We start from the raw sequence: 20,574 nt of genomic DNA, 5'->3' as shown, positions 1-20,574 counted from the left end.
AGGACTAAAACAGTTTATTGAATGATTACTGAATTAACTAACAACTCATTTAGTAATCGAAAAATAAAAAGGCACTAAAACATGACATCTGATGAAAGAACAATAATCTCAGAGCAGTAATTAAGCAAAAAACAGTAGAATATAGATAGAAACTTTACATTTAGGATGAATAATAATATGCTCAGTCTAGAATATCTCAACTATCAGGTTTAGCTTAAACTGGTTCAGATTCTGCAAAAAAAAAAAAAAAACTCTATAAAACCATTTTTTCTATTTGATGATAAATTCTAATTTTAGCAACTGTGGATCAGGTGACTGAGACCGTAGGCTTCAACATTGTGTGGCGGTTGGTCCCTGGAGTGGCAGACTGGGGTGGTGGTTCCCCTGCATAAGAAGAAGGATTGTTGCTGCTGCACTGTAAAAAAAAAAAATCGAAATCCAGAAACGTCTTGTTTTTCTTAAAATAAGTGCATTTGTTCTTGGATTGAGGAGGTAAAAGAGACATCTTGCCAACGGAACAAGACAATTTACATTTAAAATAAGAAAACACAATAGCATTGTCTTATTTCAAGTACATTTTATCTAATTATATTATTTTAAGAGTAAAAATACTCATTAAATTGGCAAACTACCTTATTTACCTACTCAAATTAAGGGTAAATGCACTTAATTTAAGAAATTAGATTGTTTTTCCGGAGATAGGCAGATCAAACCTCTCAGTCTCCCCAGGAAGGCCAATGCCAGGAGAGTCAGCTGATTGATGGATCAGCCGTGGAAAAGAGGACCAGCTCTTTGCTCTCTGCAGGGTGCACATGTGTTTTATGGACCTGGAGAACGCACTCCCAATGTCCCTCATGGCGCCCTGTGACAAGAGCTGTACAAATATGTCAGGGGCCTGTACTAGGGGCCCTCTGGTCTCTGTACCAGTGGAGCAGGGGCCTGGTCTGCATTGCCGGCATTAAGTCGGACCAGTTCCCTGTGCATGTTAGGCTGCCTCTGTCACTGCTGCAGGTTTAGCCAAGGGCCAGAGGAGGTCTGCTTTGGGGACCAGCGGATCTCGTCCCAACTTTTTCGAATGATGTGGCTCTGCTGGCTCTCTTTCACTGGGGCACCTCGTAGCAGAAGGCGAAGCAGCCGGGATGAGATCATCTCAAAGTCCAAGGTCATGGTTCTGGTTCTGGTTCGAAAAATGGTGGTTTTTCTCCTTCAGGTTGGAGGAGAGCTCCTGCCTGAAGTGGAGGAGTTCAAATATCTTAGGGTCCTGTTTAGGAAAGAGGGGAGGAAGGAGCAGAAGGTCGATAGATGGATCGCTGCAGTTGCTGCTATAGTACGGACGCTGCACTGTCAGGATGAAGAGAGCGCTGAGAGAAAAGGCAAAGTTCTCCATTTACCCGTTGGTCTATGTTCCTACCCTCACCAATGGTCATGAAATCCTGATCATTATTTAAAGAACGAGAGCCTGGATACTAGTGACTGCACTGGAAAAATGATCTAGAAATAAGTAAAAAATGTCTTAAATTTAGTGTATTTACCCTTAATTTGAGTAGGTAAATGAGATAGTTTGCCAATGGAATGAGTATTTTTACTTTTAAAATAAAATAATTAGATAAAATGCACTTGAAATAAGAAAATGCAATTGTGTTTTCTTATTTTAAATCTACATTCTCTTGTTCCATTGGCAAAATGTCTCTTTTATCTAACAAATGCATTTATTTGAAGAAAAAATGACTTGAAATGATTTTTCTCTGCAAGATGGCTGGACTTTCCCTTAGAGGAAGGAGCTCAGGTATCCCAGAGAGGCTCGGAGTAGAGCTGCTCCTCCTCCACCTCGAGAGGAGTCAGCTAAGGACATCTGTTCCCATGTGCCTTGCACACCTCCCTCATTCCAGTCCCTAAGGTCCACTGCCCTCCACAACATAGATGTGTCTCTACCAGGGGTGGGTAGAGTACCCAAAAAATTTATTAAAGGGCAGGAAGTAAAAAGCAGTCATACAAGAAGTGACTGAAATGAAAGTAAAAAAGTATTTGGTAAAAATTGTTGGATACTAACGTCTGATTTAATGTTTTAAAATGATGTCGACTGACAGACTTTGTGAGTAACTTCTGGCATTTTAAAAACTCAAATGCATAAAAAAAATACTAATAAATGTCATGAATATAAAATAACAAATTAATGCAGTAGAAATAATTTTAACAAATAATATTTTTTTGCATAAAACTTAGAAAACCAATCCTTACAGTGAGAAATGTATATAAGTTAGGACTGGAAATGAATTTCCACTGTTAATATCTGATGTTTACCGTATATTTACATGATCAAGGAACAGTTCAAATTACTCACAGAGGACAGATGAGTCAGAGATTTTACTCAAGTAGGAGTACCGATACTTTACAAGAATATTACTCCACTAAAAGTATGGCACTGTATACTACTCCTTAAACTACATTTTTTGCAAAATGTTACTCAAGTAAATGTAAGTAGTTACTACCCATCTCTGGTCTCTGATTTAACTTGAGTCAAATAATCAAGTCATTAAGAAGATTTTGTAAGAAGTGCTGTCCAAATAGCGCAGGAAGTAAGGACAGAGTTATCCGTCCCATAATAGCTCCTTTAAAGCCTCATGAGGAGCTATAGGGAATCCCATGATCCTTCACGCAATAGGACCTTTAGGCACAGGACACCTCATAGAGATGAACAGAAATACTTTTGCAGTCGACTCCGTGTGAAAAATTTTCATTTCACACCTTGTTTAGGGTTTTATAAGGGATAACTTATAAAACACCATCCTGGAGAGAATTATCAGTTGTGCTGCTGCCATCAACACCTTTATTTATTGGCCTGTTTTCCAGTGTAGTCCTGTTTCTTTGGCTGTGGCTGACTGGATGTGCTCTCTTCATCCTCTGACATGGGAGCTGGCTCAGAGCTCATCCGCCTGGCTGTGTGTTGCCTGGACTTTTACAGTTGCCTTTTGTATTTCTGCCTCTATCTCCTTGAACCCCAGTCGGCCTCGGTCGATGGCCGCTCACACTGAGCCTGGTTCTACTGGAGGTTTCTTCCTGTTAAAAGGGAGTTTTTCCTCTCCACTGTCGCTACAAGCATGCTTAGTGTGAGGGATTTTAGATAGAAAACTTTGAATCAATCTGACTGTATGATCTGGTGAACGGTAAAATGCCTTGAGATGACGTGTGTTGTGAATTGGTGCTCTTGAAATAAACTAAATAAATAAACTAAATAAATAAATAAATAAATTGAAATAAAAAAAAAATCATTTATATTTGTGTAACTTTTGTAGTTTTTTTTTCGATCGCTGTAGTCTAAATTTGCCCCCCCCCGTCATTGAGGTATGTTTCCATGGTGTAATCTCTGTAGGCTGAAGGCTGTTTAGATCCAGTTTGCAGTCTGGACTTCCTTTTGCACCCAAGATAGTCTTCTTACTGTTGACCCAACAGAAGTTGAAGGAAGAGGCTCTAGCAACTAGAATTTGATAAATTCAGATTAAGCAGACACCTATGTGGCCGACCTCGAGGACTAGAGTTGAATACCTCTACTAAAAGGGATGTTTGTTAAGATTTACTGCTAAATGATAAGTTTGAAAATAGCAACAAGTCTTATAGGTAATATGCAGCTTTACAGGAAAGCAGTTATGTTGTTACATACACCTGAATCTATGGTATTATTGCTGGTGGTAATTACACTCTTACTGCACCATATACAAAACATCAACTGTACCTTTAATTAGCTGGAAATCTGGCGGCTTGTTAGTGATAATTTGACGAACCATCTCTTCCCAGCAGTCAGAGTACTTTTTAACTGACAAACACACAGCAGGTGATGGTTGCTAAAGAAAGCACAACGAGGCATTTTCTTTGTTACAATCGACACGGCTGACAAGGCGAGACGACAAACCCAATCAGGCTGAAGACGAAGACATTAGACTTCAAATATTTTTGAGAAGTTTCCTAAAGGCGAGACATTTCAGATTACATTATTTTGAGGGGGTGGGATTATACCTGAAGCTTTTTGTTGCGACAAGCAGAACAGACTGAGCATGAAAGTAAGCAGCTGGTGAAACAGTGAAAGGGTTCAAAATGTGAAACGACTCTGATAGATTTTAAACAGGCAAGTTTTTATAAGACAATATCAAGGCAAATTAGTAACTAATCTAAAACATAAAGATGCATTTTGGTTAAAGGATCCTTTAATTAAATGTTTCAAAGACTCTAAAAGCCAATCACACTAACTGTAATCATTTTTTTTTTTTACTGTTTTCTATAAAAGGAACTTCAGCAAAGGAGTGTTGGCCTAGCGGTTAGAGCAGTGCGCTTGTGCTCTGAGAAGGTTGCAAGTATCCGGTTTGAATCCCGCTGCCTCCATTCCGAGTCTCTGAGCAAGACAGTTAACCACACACTGCTCCCTGGGTGCCGCACAATGGCAGCACACTGCTCCCCAAAGGGATGGTTAAATGCAGAGGTAAATTTCTCTAATTTAATTTCACATCAAAAATAAATCACCACCAACTTAGAGACACAGAAATGACACCAACTTCCTTACCTTAGAATCTACCGCTTTTATACGCATTAAATTTTGGTCCATTTCTGTTGCAGCAAAAAACACTAAAGAAAATTAAATAAAAATGCAATCCAGAAATAAAATTTTGAAAAACCTCTTATTTCAAAAAGTTATTTTTTTCATATTTTCTTTTTTCATATTGTCTCTTATCAAACTTTATATTTTTTTAAAATAATTTTCAAATTTTGTTTTTTCAGACTGAGTTTAAGAATTTTATTCTTTTCATATTGTGTTTTCCAGATCACATTCTCTTCACTTAAAGCCCAATACAAACACAAATAAAACGCCATTGCTAACATTCAGCAGACGAATAGAAATGCATCTTTGCCCCTCCCTCCAGAGGAGAGCCCGCCCCCACAGGTGAAGCTAATGTCAACTTTAAAACTAAATTTAAAAAGAAAACCTTTCATAAAACTTAAGCTAAAAAAAAAGAAATCTGAAAATATTTTCAAATATAAAATTTGTAACAGAAAAGATTAGAAAAACAAAAAATATTTGGATTTTTTTTTTTTTTTTTTAATCCTCTCAACATCCACCTCATTTTGGGAAATTCTCGCCTATTCTGCATACCCAAGTGGAAAAGCTAATAACTTAGGAACAGTAAGCCCAAATTACATGTGATACATTATTTGAAAGCTAACACCTTCTAGTTTCTAAAAATACACATTAAGATTGGGTGAGTAAAACAAACACTGCATCAGTTCTAACATGACTCAAAGTTGTTTTTTTTATTCTGGAAAATAATAGTTCTTTTTTGAACAGCAGCAGTAAAGACATGCTTGCTTGTTGTGGCTGCTTTGTCATGTTTACATTTTGACATGCTGTTAATTGTGCTTTGGTGCACGCTGTGTCCATTAAATTAACTAGGTGGTTAAATTTTGGAGAATCTAAGCTTTCCAACAATGACTAACATGTCTATATTGGTGTAATTTTTATGCATTCGGAGTTATCAGAGTTAAATGCTTATTTTGTACGTTTTTCAGTTTCATTTTTGGATTCCATTTTTTTGTTTGAAATTTCTATAGGAATTTCAATTCAAATGAAAAAAAATGTGTTCTCTGATTGGAACAATAATGGAAAGAAAAGATTAGCTCCAGACTTTGAGAAAGTGATTGGTTTTCCAAAGGAGGCTGGACAACAGATCTCAGATCAGCAGAACAGACAAACCTTAAAAAAACATGGATGGTGTCACTAAAAGCTGCAAACCTGGAACTTAACTCAGATTCATGTGAAGAAAAGTTCTGCAGTCAATATGATGCTAGATGCCTGATCTACTGAGAGTAGAAGATTTCAGCAATAAACATCAGAATTCTGGATTTAATAAAAGCCGTTTGCATTAGCGGTTGGGGAGAAAACATCAGAACCTTTGAGCTAATTTAGAGAAGAATCAAAATCCCTCCAAAACAAAAAACAAAACAAAAAAAGAAATAACTGATTGATTTTCTAATATTTACAGTAACTCAAATAACCTTCCTTTTTAAAATGAGATGTGGTTGCACATTAAGCTGAGTGGTAAGTTTATACACTATCACCTTCATTCCTGAAAACCCTCAGGCTGCGATAAGCGATGAAGCTCCTCCACTTATCAACTTAGTGACACTTACCTTTCTCTCTCTGAGCTCAGGTAGCAGACGAGGTGACAGGCCCAGAGGAGGGGACCTGCGTAAGTGCTGAGAGCTGTTAAAAAGATGGCAGGCGCTTCGATGTAGCTTTCCAAACCAACGAAGCCCACAGAGATGTCGACGGTGCCTATGTTGTTGGAGTTGCCCTGCAGGAGCACAAAGAAACCTTTTAGAGCACTGATGAGGGGGCAGGAATAACCGTCTACAGACAAAAACAAGGACACATAAGGATCTGCAGCTGTAAGCACTTTAAGGAAGCGTCCTCTGGTTTTTTATTATTATTCCTGTTTTCAAAACACAGCTTCCAGACTGGACATGGGGGGGGGGGGGGGGTTTCCCCCACTCAGGCTAATTACAAAATATTTGCCTGTTTCCTTGCCAAAACACTTTGTATTATGAATAGCAAATAATATACAAAGTAAAAGGAAAGTGCTGAAGGTATGAAAAAAAATTCACAACCGCCTTTTTTTTGTTGATTCAAAGCAGATAAGTTATTTAAAAGTGAAACAGCCTCTAGATCGACATGTTGTCTGTTACAGAACACACTAATACCCCATTTACACTACCCTTTAAAAACCGATCCATGCCGAGACCGGTCCAAGCTCGGATCAGTTAACCAGGCCGAGCTCGGTTCTGACGACCGTTTACACATCACTCTATCTCGGTTCCTCGACTTCTCGCCTCCTAGTGACGATCTGCGGTATTACTGCCAGTATTGAAGGAGGAAATCAGGCAGTTGGTGAAGGTAATGCACCAAAAAGTTGTGAAGAAGAAGAAGATTTCGATTGTTGTTTATAGTTGTTGTTCTTCTTCTGTTTTGCGTTGGTTGGCAAGCAACTTCCGGAGGGGCATTACCGCCAACTACTGGAATGGAGTGTGAATCGGGATGTGCAGCCAGACGGAGATGACGCGTTCTGCTCATACGCTCTTGTTATCAGAGAATCAGCCAGGGAAAAACCGAGCCGAGCCCACCTCTGGAACTGGTCTGCAGTAAGCGCGGTCCGGTTGTGTCTAGCTCGGTTCAGTTCAGTTTGCTTTCCATTTACACACGATAAGTTATCTCAGTTACTTAGCTCGGACCGGTCTCGACACAGTTTTTCAAGGGTAGTGTAAATGGGGTAAAAGAAAACACTAGAACAGGTTCTTCATAAGACTATGATGAAGAAATGCGCACTATTAACCTGGTGGTAGCCAGATTGATGTGTAGAACTGAGTTGAGTTCTACCTTATCAATCTGTAATGGCTGCCGTTCAGTCTGTCCGTGAAAAGGAGGGACGTTTAGTACAATACTTCCAGCTGATTGGGTGACGTGCCAGCTAGTACCCGCCTTCAATAAAATGCTTTCAGCCAATCGTAGCAGCGAATCGTGACGTTTCAGGCTCAATAGCTTTGGCAAATTGGTCGTCCATGAGAGCCACCAACGGACATGGTGATCACAATAAGACTCATCTGCAGCTTCTTGAGTGTTTTCACAACTAGCGGAGTAAGCTGATTAATCAAAGTGTTTCTCTCTGCTCCTTTTTTAAACAAGAGATTGTTGCTATTTTAGCTAAAATTGTCAATTTTTAATTTCGACAGGTGATTCCTCCAGCGTAGCGATGTTTGTAATGACCTTGGAAGGCCCTTCTGAACATCGTCATTCCTACATGTCCCGCCCCAAAAAAACCCTGCTGGCATGTCATTGGTCCGACACGCTGATGTTACGAAACGGACGTATTAGCGGGAGGTTTTCAAGATGCATTTCTTGTGAGACTGAAAACTAAGCTCAGATTCTGTTTACGTTTGATCACTGCTGCACTTTATGGGAGGAAAATGTTCATTTCACTGCTAAGCTGTTGCTCACTGTACAAAACAGGATGAAATTTCATTTTGTATACTCTGTATACAAAATGAAAATACAAGTTGCCTAAATCTAAAGTCAGATCTCATGACAATCCAGGTTATAGTACTATCACTGTCTCTTAAGAGTCTTTACTGCAAAAATTGATCTGAAAAGATGTAAAAAAAATTTTAATTAAGTTTATTTGCCCTTAATTTGAGCAGGTAAAATCATAAAACTTGACAATGGAAGGAGTATTTTATAATTAGATGTTATGCACTTGAAATAACATAATGGAAGTGTTTATAATTTTAAACACAAATTAAATTATTCCATTCGTTGAGGGGAATAGACTTATTTCAACAACAACAACAACAAAAATACTTACTTAGGTTTCATATTTGCAGGTGAATTAGTTTTGCCTTAGGGCTGTTAAGAACTCTTAACCTTAAGGGATGCAGTGCAAAAACATATGTTTAAGTCTTTGCTTGCTTTGAGTAGGTAAGTAACAATTTGCAAATCAATTTAGAAGATTTATGTTGAAAATAAGAAAAAATAACAACTCAAATATTTTATTTAAAGTGCATAATATCTTATTATTTTATTTTAAAGACTTAAATACTCATTCCATTAGCAGATCATCTGATTTTCCAGCTAAAACTAAGGGCATTTACACTTGCTTTAAGAATGTTTTATTTAATTTTAGACCAGTTTTGCAGGGTGGAGAAAATTAAGACACATCTAAGTTCATGCAACTAAGACCACAGACAGACCTAACAGGGAGTCAGCAGCCAGACCACCAAATAAATAAAAAAATATATATATATTGTAGATATTTTATGTTTATAGTTTATATTTACAGTTGAGTTTAAATTAGTAGTGTAAGTAGATTCTGTCTGCCATTAATCTGTTAAGGATTCGATTCCCCAATTAGTTAATGATTATTTTAATTACCAGTTTATCATGATTCATCCAGTTAATCACGTTTTATATATTTATCTGATCAATATAAAATAAAGCAATAAATTGTAACACCCACAATCAAATAAAATGGCATATTTGCAAATAAACATGCATTTACAACGATTAATTAAATAATAAAATATTCCATTAAAAAGTTATTCAAAATCCCTTAAAAATGATTATTTTGAAATCAATTATAATTATTCCACTTTATATGTAATAAATATAGTGTATGTAATAAATATAGAGTAAAGTAATGATATGTATTTTTCGGGGGTGTCTTGTCTACTGCATTGTTATTTTTTGGTTTTATTTGTGGCTGAAATATCTTACAAACGTTTGCAGGAACACTTTAATTTAGCTGTCACCAAAAACGAGCATAAATCAGTCTAAATCATTATAATTAAACCCTTTATCACATAAGCCTAGACAGAAAATATCGTATTTAATAATACCTTTCCTTCAAAAAGACATCATTTATAGCTGATGTTTATAGAAACTGCACTTAGACTGCTGTTTGATGTTTGTTCTGCTCAATATCAGACAAAATAAAAAAAATCAGTGAAAATCAAACTTGACTTTCTTTCTGCAGTGATGATCTGTGGGCTGCATAACAAGAAGTAACAGTTCTTCTCCATCTGTGCACACGTCTGTGATCAGAGAGGGAGAAGACACCAACAGCTGGTTCCATTTTCAACAAACAGGGACTATGACTAAGCAGGCCGGGGGCTGCCGCTTATAGACGCCCTTCTTGATTTCTCTCTGAAATCCCGCTGGGATGTTCTTAACGTCATTGTGCGCAAACATTTCATATTTATTGCTTCTTCAAAGTATAGAACAGCGAGACCCTTCAGACAGAAAACAAAATGATCTGAAATGAAAGATGTGAAGCAGGAGGATCTGATGATGTATCCAAGTGGTGGAGTCTGAACCTTTCGGGGGAAAAAATAATGGCTATACAGGCTGGTCGATCATCTGGTCAAATCCAAAAACTGAAGTTTTACATTAACTTTAACATTTTATCACAATAAGACAACTAACAGACATTAATCTTATAGGAACTTTATGACAGAAATGACCAAGAAAAAAAATCCCATCAAATATCTGCAGTCAGCTGATGAGTAAATACAACCATTAATGCTCTTTTAATGCCCTTCACCATCTTCACCATGGACAGGCTGCAGCCATGTCCCAAGTTCCTCGTTTTCCCGCCACTTTGGTTCAAATTTGCATTTTCCCCATTCTCTAGCCTTTTCCCTGCCTCAAGCTTCTTTTCCAAAGCATTTTAATGCCACAATTATCAAATTTAATCATTTTAATGCCAATTAAGGCCTTAATTAAAAAAATTATAATTTAATGACTTTTAATTATTTTTAATGACCCGCAGAAACCCTGGATCAGGGCCAATAATGGTGAAATTTTAGGCCCAAACCTCCTTGCATCAATGAGAGCATTGAGGATGGAAGTTGGATGGTCTTCCAGCATCAGAATGATATCAAACACACTGCTCAAGCAGCAAAGGTCCTGGAGTTGGCTAAACGGTCCCCCAGGCCGCAACCCTGCATGAAATTTATGGAGGGAGATGAAATGTGTTGCCAAGCTCAGGCCCAAAATATCTCTACTCTAGAGGAGATGGAGGGAGGAATGGGCCAAAATAAAGTTGAGAGCAAACCTGGTGAAAACTGACAGGAAACAATTGAGCTGAACTTTTGTCGTTGACCAAATTCTGTTTTTCTTCTTCTTAAATTCTTTAAAATCCTACAATGTGATGTTCTTCCTACTGTAGAGACCAGCAATGCGTGTCAGATGTGTCTGTAAACACTTTGCTGTCAAAAACTCTTTTCTACATGCATCTGACTGCAATGTGCACAGGTGTATAAAGAGAGGGGTTTGACTCCTTTTTGATGCTCACAAGACATACGGAGTGAACGCAGCATAAACCAGTATATAACCATGAAGCACATCCCTTTGCTTGGATTTCTGATTTACACACCTAAATGCTTTGATTGTGATGCATAATCACCAGAGTGGGTCTCCAACTATCCAACCAGCTGTTTCTGTTGCCAGAGTTATCTGAACCAATTTCCCATCATGCTCGGGTGTCACGGACTAACATGAGACCTTAGTTATTTTCTAATACAAAAATGAACGAAACATTTGGAACTCCCCTATCTGAAATGGATTTAAGGTAAAAAAATACCTGGGTTAAAACATTTTTTTTAGCATAGCCCCATTTTTCTGCAAATATCAGTTTTTCCCAACATTTTACATGTGACACCTCTACACATCCATTAGAGTTGTGTCCTCTTCAGAACATTTTTCATCCACAGCTCTATAATTACATGCCTGGACACAGGGATGGGAAATTGTCTGGTGATGGTGTAATCCCGAGCTCATCACAGCCTTAATGACCCAAGGGCTGATGAGGGTTATTGAACTGATAGCAACGTGGAGATTCTGTTGACAACAATGAACAGCTGTGAAGCAAATATCTGCTGTGAGGGGAGCGTAAATTAAAAACCCAGGCGTCATATCTGCCTCTAAAGGCACATTCAACATCAGAAAACATCGACTGGTAATAACCGTCCCTCTGCTAGGAGCAGGGAGAGAGTAATGGAGTTCACATAAGAACAGAAGCGGCTCAGTAGTCCTCCTCAAACACCGTCTAGCAATTTATTGCAGGTAATAGTTTCCCTAAATCTCTATTTAGTTTGTTAGAGCATTAAATTAGATGCCTTTGACAATCAGAAAAAAAACACTTGACCATCTGACCAGCCTATTATAGACAGAGGCCAGAAGTTAAGAATCAATATAAACTGGGCTTGTTTGACAGGTGTTGCTCTAAACTGTTAAACTATGGAGGACGGTTATTTACAATAATAAATCTGGTCGAGTTCCTTAAAATAACACCAATCAGAGAGCAAAACTACAAAATTTGGCAGCATAGATGTATAACTGATTAAGTTGGAATGTATGTAGCCGAGTGTGGATCTGTCCATATCACTGAATGGTCTCTTTAAGCTTTCATATATAAAATTGATTTTTATATATGAACAAATTGACTGAAGATTTTTGTGAATTGGGGTTTTAAGAATAAACTGTTATAAACTTAATTCAATTGCAGAATTATGTAATGGGTATCTGAATCTAGATTGTAATTAACTCCGTCATTGTTGTTAAAGTGTTATTGAAATGCAACAAATAATGTATGCATTTCTATCCACTGCCTGAATCCAGACTGCATACGTATAATTTTACCAAAAACAGCGTAAATAGAGGCACGCGCATTATGAGATGAATAAATAATAAAAGCTGTGGAATTCCAAAAAAGTAAAAAAAAAAAAATCCACTAGACTTTGTTTCCAAGTTTGAAACGTTTCGCTTCCCATCCAGGAAGATTTTTCAATTCAAAATATCAGAATTAGCATTGAGATCCAGGCTTTATAGCATAGCCCAAAACAAAGCCTTGCTTTGGCTTAGAAAGCATGCAAATTGAACATAATTCTCACCATCAAGCTGTGTGATAATTAGGTTAATATTTTAGTGCAGCCGTTAAAAGAAGCAAAATAAGAGAGACTATTATACAGCAGAATTAAAAGTTTTATGCTGACAGCTCTGCAGGGAGAGATCACAGCTTAGATGTTAGTGAAAGCTTTTCAATCAGTTCTCTGATTGGTTTATAAGTTCAGATGTTCGATTGAACACTCAAATTCTGCAAGACTCGCCGCTCTCATCGTGGTGCTGGATCTTTAGACGTGCCTTGATGGCGTCTACAACTCACTTTACATGCACACCAGATGCCCTGACGGCCAAAAACAAGTTTGGGGCAAACAGACCACTTGGTGTTAATTGCTGCACTACTAGTTCTTTAAAGGATAGAAATTTGTTTTTGTTTTATTGTGCACACATGACTGAGTGACGACAAAGTCTTAAACGTTGTCCAAAAGGTGAAAGATGATGAAAGAAAATTTAAAACCCAACATTTATTCTACTGCTGGTTTATTAGGCAAAAACCGTAATGCCGGCTTTAAGTTAGGATGATTATCTCTTTGTGAGACTATTAAACACTTATAGACATTTAAATAAAATTTTGTGATCCATCGGCAGCTTTGTGGATGTGTTATACATCAGCTGTGGGAACATGGAGTCGGTCTCCAGTCTGCTGTCTTTGCTCTGTCTGCATACGGGGCTTTCAGGACGACGCAGCTGCCTGCTCCTGTGAGTCTGGGCTAAGGGAAACAGGGCAAGGCTGCCGTACACAGGCGCCACTGATCCTCTGACCACCATCAGTAGGCAATGCTGGTGAAGGGTTGTCACCAAGGACAAAAAAAAAAAAAAACACTGAAACCCGGAGCTGGGACTTGAACCGACAACCCTTCGATTGCAGTGTAAACTAAATCCTGTGCCACTGTAATTAGATACTGTATTACTCACTTTAAATAATACAAGGCAATTGTTTTTTCCTTATTTTAAACATTAAATATTTACGTTTCATTGGCAAATTGTCTTACATGCCCAAACAAGGTTATATGCATTTATTAAAAAAAGAAAAATGGCTTTCCTTTTTAGTGTTTTGCAGTGTTTGGAAACTACTCGCCTCCCGTCACGTACATGAACCCATAACTAAGATAAGCTAAATTGTGTGTCCATTTAAAGACCATAAAGGCCAAACATGTACTATAACAGGATGACAATAGGAGTAGAGGTCACTTTGTCTTTACTATTGGTTTGCTGTTTCTAGTCCAAACAAAAAACAAAAAAGCTGATTAACTAAAAATAGCAACACAAACTATGTCCAAGGACGCTGATTGTTTGGTGGTCTCCAACAAAAACAGATAAAGCTGTCTACTCTAAGGGAGTCTCAAACAGACAGTGGATGAGACAAATAATCAAATCCTAATTACATTTATCTGCCAAAGCAACCTTCAGCTGCTCTTTAATCACATTATTACAGCTAAAATGGATAAATTATAAAAGGTGACTTTAACATGCTTCCATATGTAACTTAGGTGCGTTCACACACACATTTAGTCTGATTTAAATGGACCAGAGTTTCTTTATCCACTTGGTCCGAAGCTTTTGTGTGGGTGTGAATTAAAACCTATGAACTCTGGTCCAGCTCAAACCCACTTTTTCAGTCTGCCTCCAAACAGATTCAGATCCTGGTTTACAGAGAGAGTTAGGTATAAGAACTCAGCATAAACTCATTTAAATGAGCTCAATAATATCTAGTTCAATAATAAATCGAGGAGTTTTTAGGATGAAAATGATCAAACATCTAAAGTTCTGCAAAAATGTCCTTCAACATTCAGAGCATCAAAATCTGCTAACCCTGGGAAAATGTTCATGCTAATGTTACTAGCCGCAACCAGGAAAAGGCGGGAATTCCTTTCTATACTTTGTCAGAATCAGAATCAGAAATACTTTAATAATCCCAGAGGGAAATTACTCTTGTTACACGCTCCAGTGACAGTTTTATATATCTATATATCTATATATATATATATAGATATATAGATATATCTATATATCTATATATAGATATATAGATATATATATAGATATATATATATATCTATATATATATACAAACACACATCCAACTACACAATATAATAAAGATAAAAAAATAAGAATAAAAACAGAAAAAATATATAGAAACATATATCTATATATATATATATCTATGCATATGTAAAAACTAAATCCAAATAAAGTGATAAATCCAAGTAAGTAAGTAAAGTGAGGTTGGTTCGTCCATTAATCTGACAAAAGGGGACATTAGCACACAGAAACAGGTCCATGTGAGGAGGAGAGAGATTTTGGAATACTCATATGAGTATTCTAAAAGAGAAAAAGCATGAACTTGTGTTTGTGATGTATTGAATCTGAACAAAAAAGGTTCAAAATACATGTGAAGAGGAGTTAATGTTTGTGTTTTAAACAAAACTGCTCATATCAGTATTGGGACTTCTTGGAAAAATGAAGATGTATAAGGTTGTGGTTCTCACCTGAAAGTAAAAGAAGGCCTGGCCAAACCAGTAATGCATGATGGTGGTCTGGGCTGCGTCATAGTGGAGTTTCCTCCATATAAACCGAGCCATGAGTGTCTGGATCAAAAGGCAGCAGCACAGCACTGGCAGGTTATGGGCCCGGAACAAGAGGGAAACCAGCAAAACCAGGCCGCTGTAAATCTCCCATAATCCCCTGCTCTTCAGCTTTGCATCTGCAGTGATGATCTGGGATCTCAGCAGGTCCTTGGTCCCCGAGAAGAGGATGCCCAGAACGAAGACGTAAACAAAGCGTGCCTCCACTGTTCCCCTGAAAGACAAGAGGATCGACTGTGTCACTTCTGTTCCAGGAGAAACAGGACGCCGCTATTGATTTGTCCCGACAAAACCTCTCGTTCAATACTTGGATAATAGAGGCAGCAGTCCACTCAGGCTTTGTGTGTTTTCTTTTCACAAACATTTAGAAGAGGGTTAAAAACAAGACGACTTGATTCAGACTTTTTAAACTGATTAATGATAGAATAGTTTCATCAAAAGCACTAATCAGGGTCAAAATAAGCAGAATTAACAACATTCATAAAGGTTTTTAAAACCTCTCTGTGAAGAAGAAAACCTATTAAAGGTGAGGTTGAAGTTATGATCACTTAAATTAGAAAATACAAAATATGATTTTATTTAATAAAGGAAACTGTTTTCCAAACTTAGCTTTGTGAAAAAGTAACTACCCCTCTCCCTCTTATTATGATTTAACAGAGGGAGGGGGGTACATTTTAGATAACTTTTTAGATTTACATTTTAGAAAGTTGAACAGCAATCTGAATAAAAAAAAAATCACTTAAATTTAACCTACATAAACAACCTAAAATTCTAACCTTGTTAGGTTAAACTTTAACATACTAAACGTGTCAAAAAACAACATCTGAACTCCAGATTAAAAAAAGATCATTAAGAAAATCAGTGACATCCATCAGGACAGTATGATAAAAATATTTCTAAAGCTTTGAGACTTCAATGAACCACAGTAAACTCCACTATTCACTAATGAGGAAGATGGGAAACAGCTCGGAATCTTCCTTGCAGACAGACCAAAGTTACCCCAAGTACGCATGATGGAAGAGGTGAACTGGGAAGAGCATCTGAAATACTGCTAGTCTCGCTTTGCCCAGTTATGGTCAGTGATCAGGATTCAACACGGAGAAAGTGGCTCAGCAACAATGGCATCTGTAGGTCAGATCTGAGGCCAATAAACCTACTCCTGATTAAATATTTAATATTAGCCCAAAACCTCTAAATCACAGGAATTAATAACTGAACCATTAATTCTGCAGGACAGAGTCTAGATAAAGCATAATCATGTTTAGGTTATGCATCGGGGTGGCTATAAAGAATAAAAACCTGAAGGTTTTGAGGTGGAATAGTCAAAGTGACTGGCGACCTGTCCAGGGTGTACTCCGCCTCTCGTCCGTAGACAGCTGGGAATAGGCACCAGCCCCCCTCGCGACCCCCGGCGGGCTTAAGGGTTGCGGGAAATGGATGGAGGATAGTCCAAGTGTAGACATCTGATTGAGATACTAGGGCATTACCTTAGGCCACTCGTTTTGAGCGCTAACACCTTCTAGTGTGGCTAAACAAGTCTGCAAAATCCCTCCATGGGTTTATCTTTTCCACACAGGCCCAGGTTGGCTTGGAAAGCTGTTTCCTTTTCTTTTGAGAACTGCATCAGGTTATATGTGTTGTATTTTTTTTATCTCAAGAGATTTTAGAGGGACAAGAAGGGAAATAAAAAAAAAAGTTGGAGGAAGAAATCTATTATATACTGTTATAATGTAGAAAGAAGTTAATTGGGGTCAGTAGGCAACTTTACATTAGGGACCGTAGATATATCATGTGGAGTTCCCCAAGGGTTCATCTTAGGGCCCCTTCTATTCAATATCTACATGCTCCAACTAACTCAGAGTCAAACAAACAACATACGGTAAGTGACCGCCACTATGCAGATGACACACAGCTGTACATCACCATGTCACAGGGTGACTCTATGCACCCAATCCAGCTCTGAGTAAATGCTAAGAAGGAATCAATGCATGGAAGGAACAACATTTTCTTCAGCATAAACAAAACAAAACCAGAGTAAATTTGGACCAACGGATGAGTGTTTAAAAGTTAGCACACAGCTCCAGTTAATCCAGCTAGAAAGCAGCAATCAGGGTGTAAATCTGGGTTTAGTGATGAACTTAGACCTGAACCTTCAGAGGCTCATAAAGACGGGAACAAGTTTGTCCTTCTGTCACCTAAAGAACATCTCAAGGATTAAAGGACTGATGTCTCAGCAGGACCTTTTAAATTTCCTGCGAATTGTTGCAGCTGATCCAGAATGCTGCTTTCTGCGTTCTCACAAGAACTAAGAAGGTGGAGAACATGAGCCCAGTTGTAAAGTCCTTCAGCGTTTCGCCGTATCTCTAAGGATAGACTTTAAAACACTTCTGTTAGTCTATAAATGACTGAATGACCTACAACCAAAATACAATTAAGATTTCTTGTCAGTGGATCGACAGCCAGACCTCTCAGGTCCCCTGGATCAGATCTAATCTGCAGAACCAGAACCAAAAACTGACAAGCAGATTTTAGTTCTTATGCTCCACTGATGTGGAATAAGCTCACACAAAACTGTAAAAAAAAAAAATAAATAAATAATAAGTTGCGTCAAATCAAGAATAAAAGGGTATTTATTTGGTGTCAGGCCTAAGCACCTAAAACATCATACATACATACAGGGAATGAAAGAAGGCACAGAGACAATTAATTTTGTTTTACTCGCGAGGAGAGTAGGAAGAGACTACAGAGTTTACAATCTCCACCTCACTCTGCAGTCCCAGCGTTCTGCTTGCTAGTTATTAGAAATCAGGGGTCCCTTGTTACAACAGCTGAGACTACTCTAGAGATCAGAAACAACATGAAAAATTCAGACTTGCATCTCAGTAAACATCCTATAAATTTCAGGGTTCAGTCAAAGTTTAAGCGGTTGAAGCGGTTCACCAAAGTTCAGCAGGTCGAGTGCTGCCCGTAGATCAACCACAAGCTCCCCAAAAGCAAATCTTACAAATCACAGTATACTTCAGAAAAGATGGCTATAAACACATGCAGATAGCACACAGCTTTATGCATGATAACACTACACAGATACATTTATATACAATTATTCTAACACTTGGACAGAGCTATCTATTCATTATTAGCTGAGGTTTGTCATCCAATTTCCTTTCATTTTATAATAGATCATATTTTCATGTTAAGTAAAGCACAGTGAGCGGTCTTGCTACTGAACTGTTCTGTGTAAATAACCTTGCCTCACAATATAATACAGATTTCAATGGGGTCTTCTGCTAGATCTGGTTTCCAAAGTTCTCAGCTTTTATTAATCCCCCCCTCCTTCTGTTTAACAGGCCTGCTCATATTTCTGTGACTCATAACCTTTCCTTCATTTGGTATGCGGTGTGTCAATGTAACATTAATAATTAAAGCCGGGAGACTGGAAGACTGAGCGAAGAGCCGCAGGAAACAGACCGTCTCCCACCCATCACATTGTCAGGTTCTCAATTCATTCTAGGAGCACAGTATTAAGATGCTCTAAGTGCTTTTTGAGGTTAGTGACGTTCCATCAACTCTGCTCTCTTTTTGATTGTTGTATCACAAACTTATGAGAAGCAAACATGACAGTGACTCAAACTGCAATTTGGTTTGAGATTTCGTAGAGTTTCACTGAGGTTTTATTTTGTCACGACAGAGTAAAGATTAAAGAAGTCACAGGTCCTAATATTAAACCTGACTGTTTTTGTCTGGTGAAGTACAGCTCTTGTAAATAAACAATATTTTTTTTAGCGTCCTACTCTCGCCTACATCTTCCTGCTATCATAGATCCAATATCTAAACCCCACAAACACGCCATGAGCTCCTGTATGTGCAAAGAGCAGCTTCCCATTTTCTCCTCCACATCCTTCTCTTTTTGTTCAGGCCTCTCTGGGCCAGATCGGTCCCCACTATCAGTTCCTCATTTCATTAATGCTTTAGTTCTGCATCTCTTTACTTCAGGGAATTAATCCTCCGCTCTGGTCTCCCTCTACCTGCTACACCCACTGTCCTCGCCTCCTCCTGCACTGTTTTTATACTCAGAACTCTTTATAAATTAAAAGTTTGAGTTTAGATGTTCATGGAGGCGACATTTAAAGACCTAAACAAACCAATTAATTAGTACTGTGAATATCTGCATATCTTCATCTCTTTGTGGACAGGGACAGAAACTATGACCAAGGATAAGAATTTGGGTTTTCCAAAATGCTACCTATCATGCCCTTACTCGTCTGCAATGGTCAGCATCTTTCAACAAGTGATCATTAAGGGAACACTGGTGAGCGATTTTTAATTTCCAATTTAATTTGTGCAACGATGCCAAGCTGCAGACCAAGGCGGGGATGCACATATGTTTATAGAAGTTGGCAGTGGAGCGATGGAAGAAGATGACCTTGTCTGATGAGTTATATTTTTATTTACATACAGTGAACGCTCTGTCATCTGTGGGAAACATGGCACAAGAAGCCGCTGTACATCATGTTGTGTGTTTTAAAGCGCTATATAAATAAAAGTTGATTGATTGATTATTCCTCAACAAACTCCTAGAAAGCTGTAAAGGTGTTGAAACCCTGAGTTGCTTTAAATCAATTTAAACACCTATTTGTTTAAAGTGGCCTTTGTCTGTTTTACCTGAACTGTTAAATGAAAGAACATTAAAGTTTCTAGTCTAAGTTTGATTATATAACCGTGAGGCATTTCTCTCCACTACTTTGTGCATGTTCAGCACTTTTAATGGTCCTGTTAATAAAATATAATGTTAAGATAACTTGCTTTGAGGGTGGAATCCTTACTTTACCAACTTTACAAACATTTTCATATAAACAGCATAGAAGCATAGAGGTATTAGAGCACATTCTGCTTTTAGTCAAAATGATTAAAATCTATGAATATCATTATTTCTATTCCTCCATTTTGCTGCAATTGAATAAATCTTCTCAGCAAAGTTTCAGGTCCCAACTTTCTCAGTAAAAAATAAATAAATAAATAAAGGTGCCTACTGTTTAGGTAAATGTAAATCCCTTTATTGCCCCACAATGGTGAAATGAACTCTGCATTTAACCCATCCCTTGGGGAGCAGTGGGCTGCCATTGTGTGGCGCCGGGGGAGCAGTGTCGGGTTAAGGGTTATGCTCAGGAACCGTGAGTGGAGGCTGTGGGGATTGTTGTGGGAAAATGTATATCTTTCTCTCATTATATATTAATATTCATATTTACTCACTATATAAGTTTTCACTCAGTCTGTTTCTCTCTCAAGGCCACACCATTCCCTGCAGAATGTTGTTTGTAGACCAGACATAGCTTCTTCCCATAACAATCCAGATTCTTTCTCAAGGTTTATTCATAACATGTACTGTTACTGTTAAGCAAAGTGTTTGTAATTTGTTTTGACTCTGACTATTTTTCCATTGTTGTAAGTAGGGGGGAACGAACCCTGCCCAGATCAGAACAGATCAGAATGCTG

The 20,574-nt window shown here is 37.9% G+C and overlaps 1 protein-coding gene across 1 annotated transcript in view; it reads right to left on the bottom strand.

The window, feature by feature from the left end:
* pigg (phosphatidylinositol glycan anchor biosynthesis class G) overlaps positions 1–20,574 on the bottom strand; it is a 149,783-nt gene that overhangs the window by 16,284 nt on the left and 112,925 nt on the right. Inside the window, exons 11-12 of the mRNA XM_015383372.1 lie at positions 14,986–15,295; positions 6,175–6,338 (exon numbers count right to left, since the gene is read on the bottom strand). Of these exons, the coding sequence (XP_015238858.1) occupies positions 6,175–6,338; positions 14,986–15,295 (474 nt within the window). The remainder of the gene's footprint in view (positions 1–6,174; positions 6,339–14,985; positions 15,296–20,574) is intronic.

Source organism: Cyprinodon variegatus, unplaced genomic scaffold (assembly GCF_000732505.1).
Source record: "Cyprinodon variegatus isolate N-32 unplaced genomic scaffold, C_variegatus-1.0 Scaffold283, whole genome shotgun sequence".
NCBI classification, from domain to species: domain Eukaryota; kingdom Metazoa; phylum Chordata; class Actinopteri; order Cyprinodontiformes; family Cyprinodontidae; genus Cyprinodon; species Cyprinodon variegatus.
This window is presented reverse-complemented; position numbering and strand designations above follow the sequence as displayed.